Below are 9,566 nucleotides of genomic sequence, written 5' to 3'. Positions count from 1 at the left end.
TAGTGTTTAAGGACACAGACTCAGGCACCAGGCTGCCTGCACTGGAATTCTGGCCTGCCACTCGCTTGCCGTGTGACTCTGGGCAGTTGTTTACCCTCTCTGTGCCTTAATTTTCCTCATCTATAAAACGAAAACAGTAGTACATACCTCATGAGGATTGCTGAAGATAATCTTTGCAAACCATTTAGAATAGCACCTAGTACATATAAAGCACCATATAAATGTTGATGAGAAATAAATCATGAGGTTTTACCATGAAAGGCTGAGAAACAATATCCCCTGGAGACTGGTCATCCATGGAGGAGGAGAGAAATGCCCACAAGGGCTGCCTCCTCCCATATCCCTCTTCCCCTCATCGGTTTCCATGGTGATGGGTAGCAGATGCAGAAGAACTGCCTGAGCTTCTTACCATCTGCCTGTAAGCAGAGCAGGGAGCTGCCTTTCTCAGCTGGGGTTGACCCAATTTCCTGGAACCCCAAACTGATGGGGAGCAAAAAGAACACTAACCCAAGGGAACAAAATAGGCTCTGAGCCTTGAACCACTAAAATGACCACAGTTACATTTGCTCGTTTGCCAAGGTCACCAACGGAGAAAACTAGACCCACAATGGAAAGAGAACTTCCATGTTGGCAATTCAATCAGAAACGATCCAGCTAGATGCTGCAATTCCAACAGCACCTGCAGACTGCCGGTATGTGGGGCCTTCCATGCTTTAAAACACCCACACCTAATCTTGCTGAGTTGTCTTTCACACCTTCCAGTTTCATTTCTCTCTCTAGAAGCCTTCCTACTCCACCAGCTAAAAGAAGCCACTGGTGCTTTTCTGGGGGTTATCTGCCTCCATCGCCTGATGTACTTTAACGAGGTCACATCAAACCCAGTCCTGACTAAAAAGAAAATGACAGCAGGCAGGGCCAAGAGAAACAGCTGCTGGGCTGTCAGCTCTGCCCTTTCATCTCTGCAGATGCTAGATGGCTATCCTGCCTTTGGTTAAATTGCTCGGTGGCCATTTCTGAAGGTCTGGAGGCTGGGAGAGACACACTTCACTTCACCATGAGGGGGACATGAGCATCTCTCTCCATTCATTCTTAGGTCTGTCCTGTCTTTGCAAAGAAATAAGAACAACTGTCTCATGGGAGCTTCTTCTCAGAAGGAAGATGAAGAATTCTTAAGAGCTGAGATGTGGGGAAGGGAAAGTGGGCATATCAGAGGCTCTGTCATGTTCTAACACCAGTCAGGGGTCAGAGCTCAGGGCTGGTATCACTGGTCGGGGGCAGGAAAGCTACCACATTAGAAAGGCACCTCCTTGGTCCTGTTCCACCTTCTCCATACTCTCCTGTTCTGACGACTACTGTTGGTATTCTGGGGGGAGGGAGGAGGCAGCCTCATACCACTTCCTCTAACACATCTTCATCACTGTCTTAACAACTATCCCTAACATATTCCTTTAAAAACATTGAGAAAGGTATCACTTAGAGCCTCTACTAGTGATACTTTTGGGATAAGGTCCTTCTTCCCCGTAACTCCCAAGAGAAAGGCTGGCCTTCTTACCGGGGCACTGCTCTGCCTGGACCAGCCAGGAGAGGGCAGACAGGACACCCAGAAGGCCCTGCAGAGAGCTGACTCACTCTGGAGCAGCAAGACTCCTCTTCTGTCAACTTAGTCCCCAAAATACCATCAGCAGCTCCTCTCCTTGTCTGAATGGCTGTCCTCACAAGAACCTTATAGGCATCCACATCTGCAGTTGAGGAAACGGGGGACTCACGGAGAGCAAGTCCCCAACCCAAGGCACACAGCTAAGAACTGAGAAGGATGGAGCCCGGTCAGCTGTTCGAGGCCCCCTACTCATCCCTGATGTCTTATCACACTGAAAGGAACATGTGCTTGGCTTATCCAACACCACTTATCTGATAAAGCTATAAAATTTGTGTCTGTTTTCCTGCTGCTTCTTCATCAACTCCTCTAGGGGGTCCCATGACCGCTGACACTCTCCACCCACCCTCCACTCCACTGGTTAGGAGAAGCTCGGGATGGGCTGCCTACACATCCCCTCAGGGGCTCTCAGATGTTCCAGGCTGCCACGTCAACACCACCCTGGCCTGCACTCCACTTCTCTTTCTGGACTTGATTGACCATGTTCATGGTTTTTTCAATCTACTCACATCAAAAAAAAAAAAAAAAAAAGAGGAGGAAGAGGAGAGAAAAAAAAGAAAAAAAAAACTCACCAGTGTGGCGTCTGTTGGGCATTGCCAGATATAACAAGAATATTGCCGATAATATGTAAGCATGGTAAAAACTTTTATCTGCCCTATTATAGTTTCATCTAATTGATGAGCCCAGGCAGCTCCCCATTCTGGGCACTGACCCCTAAGAGTTGAGTGTTGGTTGTTAGACAATGGTGATAAATTTTTCAAAGCTACAAAACTGATTCTAAGTGCGAAACTTTAGATGGATACGGTGATGCCATGGCAGAGAAATAAGACAAGGCTTTTAGATGGATAGGCTCAGAGGCCTCCTTAAATCAGAGCCAATGGGGCCACGCTCTTGCCCACAGGCCCGTCAGAGCCATTGCCCAGAGGAACTTGCTCACCTGTATCTCACATGCAGCCTGCAGGTGGAAGATCTTGTAAAATGCTTCCTCCACAGTGTCACCTAGAGCAACCACGCCATGGTTTCTTAGCACCAGGATCTGTAGAGCAGCAAATGGCTAATTAAAACTTTAAGCCTTCTAAACTTTAGTTAAGAGGGAGAGATTTTCATTTTATTCAGATCAATTTGATATCCAATCCCAGAGTGCCACCCCCACCCCCCACCATTCGTTCTCCCTACCCAAACACTCCAATGCTACCCCACAAGTTAGTGTGTGTGTGGAGGCGGGGCTCTAAGGGGCGGCTCTGCAGAAACCGGTGGGCAACCTGCGACCCTGATGGCAAGGCGCACAACCTCTCTGGACCTTGGCTTTCCTCCCTATAAACCCGGTGAGGCCCTGGCAGGGCTAAGATCTGACAATTCTGTAAAAGAGGCCGTAGCAACCTTCTAATCTAACTCACTGGTTTTACTATAGAGGAAATAGAAGCCTAAAGGAATCGAAAGTCTCCCAGCTTATTTAAGGGAAGAATGGGAACTAGAACCCACGTGTTCTCATCATTGGTGCAATGTTTCTGACTCGGCCAGGGGCAGGAAGATAAAAGCGGGGAAAACTCAGAAATAAATTTAGACCAAGACCCTGACTCCCCAGGGTCCAGGTGCCAGAAATTCTTCTTGATTGGTTTTATCCTAGAGAACTCTCTGGAACCAGCTGATGCTCACCTGGGAGCTGGGACACACAGATCCATGTATTGGATCTGACCATGCACACCTGGGCTGAGGCCAAATCGTCACGTCCTCTCTTGCCGAAAACAGCTGGAGGTTTTTCCTCTCAAGTGCCAGAGAAATGCAAAGAGACAATGACTCTGGCCCACAAAAGATTTTGCAGAGAACAAATGTCCCATCTTTCAAATTTTTGCGGCAGTTCATAGATGTGAACATCTCATCCCTCCCCAGGTACTGCTCATGCAGCTTTAGAGAGTGGCAGGAGAGATGGCAGAGATTTCTCCTCTGTGTCAGAGATAAGAAGACAGGGACTCACAGACAGGAAATGACTTGGGCAGTGAGTGCCTTTTAAGGACAGGAGCAGGTGCCCATCAACCCAGGCTCGGCTCTGAAATTTCCCATCCTAAGCTGACCACCCCTGATTACGTGCTGTTGTAAAATTATGTGCTTTAGACGTAAACCAAACGATAATGAGATTCTACTTTTCTATATCAAGTTAGCAATATAATAACACTCAAGTTTGGGGTGACCAAAGGGAAACAGCATTCTCATAGACTAGACATTGGGGAGAGGAGAGGGCAATTTGGCAATAGGAAGTAAGAATTTTAAAGTGTACATCCTCAGGAATGTATCCAAAAGAAATCATCTCAAGCATACACAAAGACTTGGCTGAAAGGATTTTTCCATTGCAGTGTTGTTTACATCAAGAGAAAATCTGGGGGTAGGGGAGGTGGGGACCTTACTATATCCAACTGTAGAGGATTGTTCAGGTAAATGATGGCATAGCCATTCATACGATGAAGTGTAATTTAATATTTGAAATAGCGATGTAGAAAATATTTAAGAATATACAAAGGTGTTTACTGTATATTGCTAAGGGAAAAAGGGAATATATTTTATGATTCTAGTTTTGTAAGTACATGTGAATACATTTGGGGTGTCTACCAAAATCTCAAGGTAATGTGATAGAGTTTTATTTCACTTTTTTTGTTTATGTGCAACTTCTAAACATCGTCCAATGAACACATGTCACTTGTGATGCAGGCTTTTGACAATCCGCCCTGAAGCATCTTCCCAGAACAACTGAGCCAAACCTTGCAGGTGGGTCCAAGGCACTTCTGCAGATTGATTCGGTCCGCTTCCTGCTCCATTTCGCCATTGAAGTCATAATAGGCCATGTCCCCCACCAGCAGGGCATTGTGAGAGACAGGCAGGAGGCCCCACTTCATGGCTGACACCTTTAGTGGGACGAGGAAATGGTTAGCACCTGCAGCTCCCCCAGCCCTTTTCCTCAGGGTGGCACAGTCACGTTCTACCCTGGGGATGGGTGTGGGAACCAATCACATGAGAAAGGCGCTACCCTTGACTTTCCTCTACCTGGCTGGGGTCTTGCTTTCCGGCTGCTTCCTCTAATGTCTTTCCATCACACTTTTCATAGCAGCCATGTCAATATATCACCTTTTAAAATTGCTGCAAAGAATGTACTTGCGAGAACTATTACTGCTGCCCACCCTCTGTTTTGCTCTTGTCCTAGGACTCTGGAAAGAGGCAGGGAGTGATGGAGCTGGCACCCAGGCTGGGATGAAGCAGGGTCCCGGATCTCCTAGGGTGGGTTGGTAGAGACCCTCAGGCTTGAGGACAGTGCAGAAACAGCCACAACTCTTCACTAACAGAGAGGCCTATTGCGAAGTCCATTTTATTAGTGATTGGGGCAATAAGAGTGCCAGGGAACAGGGTTAAAACCCCGTGGTAATCCCCATACACCCGCCCTGCCTTTTGTTAAAAGAAAGGAGTGTGGAACGGTTTAGGAGAACCTCTTGGCCTCCTTCACTCAATTTGCCCCATCACTAAGCCCAGGCTCTGCACATCTGGCACAAGTACATCATCTAGTCTTGGTCCAAATTCTGGAAGGTCTGAGTGCTCATGACCATTATGCTTTTCTGAGAAAACCACAGGCCAGTGACAAGTCTGCTCTGCCTCTGTGGGTGTGTAGCCTGGGGGGTCAGTGAGATGCGGTGAAGGTTGAGACAGCCAGAACGGTTGTCTGCTGTCTTTCCAAGCAATATTAGTGTCTTAGCCAAACAAGGAGAAATTACCAAATACCTTGAGGGGACAACCTGCTCTTTGGGGAAGGGAGGGGGTCTTCCTTCTACTCTTTCCCAGATTTCCTTGCTCCTGTCCCCGGCTCCCAGCCCACCCTGGGCTATGAGCAGTGGGCAAGTCCAGATTCCCAACATCGTATCTTCTGTCAGGATCTCTCGTCACAAGAGCCCGGGCTGGGGTGGGAAGCGGGAGGGGCAGCACCAGCCCTGCATCCAACAGGACTGGCCTGAGTAGAGAATCTTAGGAGGTGCCGTCAGGGTAAGTAGTGCTGGTTTTGGTGTGTGGCAAGGCAGGGGACGCAGTGGGGCAGACATTATACACCTTTGCCTTGTCTCTCCAAACCAACACCTATATAGCTAGAAAAATGGAGGGGATTAAGGGTCCCCACACTGGGTTTCCTTCTCTTTATTTTAGTGTGAATTCCAGGAAATCCTTACAGAGCTGTTTAAATGATGAGACTGTTACTGGCTTGGGGGAGTCTTAGGTCTTTCCTCAGGGAAAATCTCAGAGAAGCGGGTAGCATGGGTCTGCTGCCAGCCTCAGGGAGTCAACTGCTGGCTGAAGAGCTGACACTCACCGCTGCCGTGGCCGGCGTGTGCAGGTGGATGACACAGCGCACGTCAGGTCTGGCTGCGTAGACGGCCGAGTGCAGACAGAAGCCTGTGGTGTCCACCGGGAAGCAGCTGCTGCCCTTCTCCACCACCTCTCCCAGGATGTTCACCTTGATCTGGGCCGGGGAAGAAGGGGGACTTACAACCACAGGCAGGCAAAGGCCCTTCACCCCACTCCCCGCAGGTGGGCCTGTCACATGTCTACACACCGGCATTCACTCGCTCACCGCATCACGAGTAATGGCTGTGCTCGATGTTGGGAAAAAGAGACCCAGTTCCTGCCCTTGGTGAGTGCACAGGCTGACAGGGGACACGGGGGATTATAACTCAGCATGAAAAGTGCTACAGCAGCATTTCTCAATCTTTACTGTGCCTACGAATCACCTGGGGATCCTGTCAAAATGCAGGTTCTGATTCAGTGGACCAAGAATGTGGCCCAAGAGCCTGCATCTCTACCAAGTTCCCAAGTGATACTCGGGTTGCTGGTCCACAGACCACAAGTTGAGTAGCAAGGTGCTAGAAGAGAGTCATTTGCAGAATTCTCCAGCAACGGCTAGGAGGACTCTTTAATCTCAGTAAAATGGGGGATCAGAGAAGCCTTCTCAAGAAAGTAACATCTCATCTGCACCTTTTCTTTCTATTTTTTTTTTACTTTTTATTTTGAATTTTAAAAAATCATATACAAAAGTAAAAAAAAAAAAATAGTATAATAAATGCATGTTTACCAATCACCCAAAAGCTAGATCTTAAAGGACAAACAGAAAGTAGTCACTGGTTTTATAATCTACTTTTGACTCTGAGGGGCTAGTAGGTGTCATGGCTAAAAATCATATGTTTGTGTGTGAGTGTGTGCGTATGCATGCATGTGTGAGTGTGGGGGGGGTGAGTGTGTGTCTGCACACAATTGCTGGTGGCTCTGGCTGGCCTAGCACACAGTTAGGCTGTGGTGTCCCCTACTTAACATAGATACTCTCACAGAAAATCACCAACAGAGAAGGTCACTTTTGAATGTGACACAGAAAGACAAGAGACTGCTCCTTAATCATGGCCAAGCACAGACAAAAACAACACTGCGCAAGCATAAAAACGACCAACACATTTCCCCCCCCATCTCATGGCTAACAAGGGACACCGGAGCTTCTTTACCAAGGGCAGCTTTGGCCTCGTGCCACACCTTCCCCCATGGAACTGCTGCTGCATCTGGTGACACACAGTCCAAGGTGACACCTCCTTCTTAGCACCCTCCCCAAGGCACCCAACACAAACCGAAATCCTGAAACGAGCCCCTCGTAACAACTTCTTACTGAATATGCCCCCTGGCCCCCAGGGTGCAATCTCCCTGCAGCCTGCAGTTAGCCTAACTTACTGACGACAGGTGTCCCTGGCATTATTTACAAAATAGATTTTAGTTTCTAAAAATTAAAATTGTAGTCCTTAAATTTGTAGCACCTTGACATCCTGTATGCAGCACACAGGGCAGTTCCACAAGTTGCCCGCTACCCCCATTCCAGAAGCCCCAGGCAGACAAAATGGTACCAAAAGAAGGGACAGACTTGTGTGGGGAAGGGACACGCTATTGACATCATTTGTTTAAGCAGAAGCATCAGTAAGATGTTCAACATTCCCTCTTACAAATCCTATTTTAAGTGAATTGTACAGACTGATTGTGACTTCAAAGTGGCCGGCACCTGGAAGTGGCAGCAACTCTCCTAACTCTGATCCCTTAAACCTGTGAGTGTCTGATGCTGAACCCTGGTTTTCCTTCAGCCCAGCTCCCCCAGTTCCTTGGATGTGTGACCTGCTCAGAGTTCCCTCTCTGGGATGCTCTCTCTCTGATCTCGTACAATCCTTACCTGAGGCTTGGATGTGCGATCTGTTGTCACTCAAGAATCTCTACAGCCTAATAGGGCAGCCACTATTCCATTCAGTGCCTTTGTCCAAATGAGGGCAGCCCCAGGGGCACAGGGCTTGGTGTGTGGAGGCTTCCATTGTGCCAATTTGAAAAACACGCCCAGTACCAGGACATGCTTAGTGAGTGAATCACAGTTTGGTTTCCATCCTCTCCCTTTTCACTATCCAGGCTCTCTCACTGCAGTGCATGAGCTGCACAACCATACACAATGGTGCCAAGTTTATACACATACCCTGAACATCTCGTGCCCATGATTCTCAAACCTTTATTGTAGGCCAGATCTCTTCTGACCCTAGGATAACCAACTGCCAATTGACTTCTTTCCTGAATGTCCCATCAGCTCCTCAAACTCAATCCCACACTCCCAACCCAAAGGATCACCAGGCCCACTAAGGCTGCTGGCCCAGAATTTCCCGGCCAACTGTAATAGCCCTAACCAGCTGTCATGATGTCAGTTTGCCTCCACATAGCTGTCTGGGTGCAATTTCTGCAATGGAAACCTGATTCATCACTTGCCTGCTAACAATGCTTCAGAGGTTCTGCAAGTCTAGTACGATAAAGCCAAGACATCGTAATAGGCCTTCAGTGCCATTTATCATCTGGTCCCTATCGCCTTCCCGGCCTCACCTCCAGACACTGAGTATGTGAGCCAGACTCGCCCACTTACCTATCCTCCCAAGCACGCCAGGACCGGGCACGCATCTGGGCTTGGTGCATGCAGCGCTCCTGCTGAGGAGATGGTTAGCTCTGCCCCGTCTTTCGCTGATGCCCTGATCTAAGTCAGCTTATTCCGTGAGCTCCTGAGTACTTCACTCCTCGTTTCAACCCAGAAGCTCCTCTTTTGCCCCCTCCACCTTTGACAGCACTCACTGAGCTTGGGGCCCCTTCCCTGGGCTCCCCAAGCTTCCTTCATCTCTATTGGACACTCTGCTGTCTGAGTTTAATCACTGATTGCCTCCCCTGCTCTCCCCACCCGACCGTGACTGCCTTAAAGATAGAGCATGCGCTGTCTTTGTGTCTGTGGTCTCAGTCTGACTCTGCCATGACCTCCCTGGATGGCTCTGTGCAAGTCACCCACCCTCGCTCGGCACCAGCACCCTCTCCTGCCTGTAAAGTGGCCTTGGCAGTCCTCGATATCCTGCCCTGCCTAGATATTCTGTGACTTTGTCAGCCTGCTCTTTTAACTGAGTACCTAAACTCAATATCTGAGTGTGTCTCAAGCCTGGTAGAGGCCCCGAGGTGGCATCTTCCTCTCCCAAGCGCATGGCACAACAGTTGCTGCCCACACATTTAAGAAACATCGGGTCTTTTCTGCTTATAAGACAGTCCTTTCTACTGCTTTCCTCCTCCCCTCCAGAAATCTTTCCTGATTGAAACCAGCTTCTGGATGTATCTCTCTACCACACCTAAGAGGAGCAGGAGAACCGGAAGGGGTCGCAGAAGCTATCTCTAACAGCACCAACACTAGACAAGTCTTGCATTGCTTTGGGACAAAGCACTAACTGTCATTCTACTGTATTTCCCTTCCAGAAAGTCCTGCCCACCGCCAGCCTTCACGATAAATCCCAGGCTCAGAGGACTAGGCCCATCTCCACTCTCTTCTCCCTCCTACTGCTCTTGCCACCTG

At 48.7% G+C, this 9,566-nt stretch overlaps 1 protein-coding gene across 1 annotated transcript in view; it reads right to left on the bottom strand.

Moving 5' to 3' along the window:
• Nucleotides 1–9,566, bottom strand: part of ADD2 (adducin 2) — a 90,642-nt gene that overhangs the window by 18,943 nt on the left and 62,133 nt on the right. Inside the window, exons 7-9 of the mRNA XM_011365559.2 lie at nucleotides 5,994–6,143; nucleotides 4,408–4,551; nucleotides 2,592–2,690 (exon numbers count right to left, since the gene is read on the bottom strand). Of these exons, the coding sequence (XP_011363861.1) occupies nucleotides 2,592–2,690; nucleotides 4,408–4,551; nucleotides 5,994–6,143 (393 nt within the window). The remainder of the gene's footprint in view (nucleotides 1–2,591; nucleotides 2,691–4,407; nucleotides 4,552–5,993; nucleotides 6,144–9,566) is intronic.

Source organism: Pteropus vampyrus, unplaced genomic scaffold, assembly GCF_000151845.1.
Source record: "Pteropus vampyrus isolate Shadow unplaced genomic scaffold, Pvam_2.0 Scaffold113, whole genome shotgun sequence".
In the NCBI taxonomy this organism is placed as follows: domain Eukaryota; kingdom Metazoa; phylum Chordata; class Mammalia; order Chiroptera; family Pteropodidae; genus Pteropus; species Pteropus vampyrus.
This window is presented reverse-complemented; position numbering and strand designations above follow the sequence as displayed.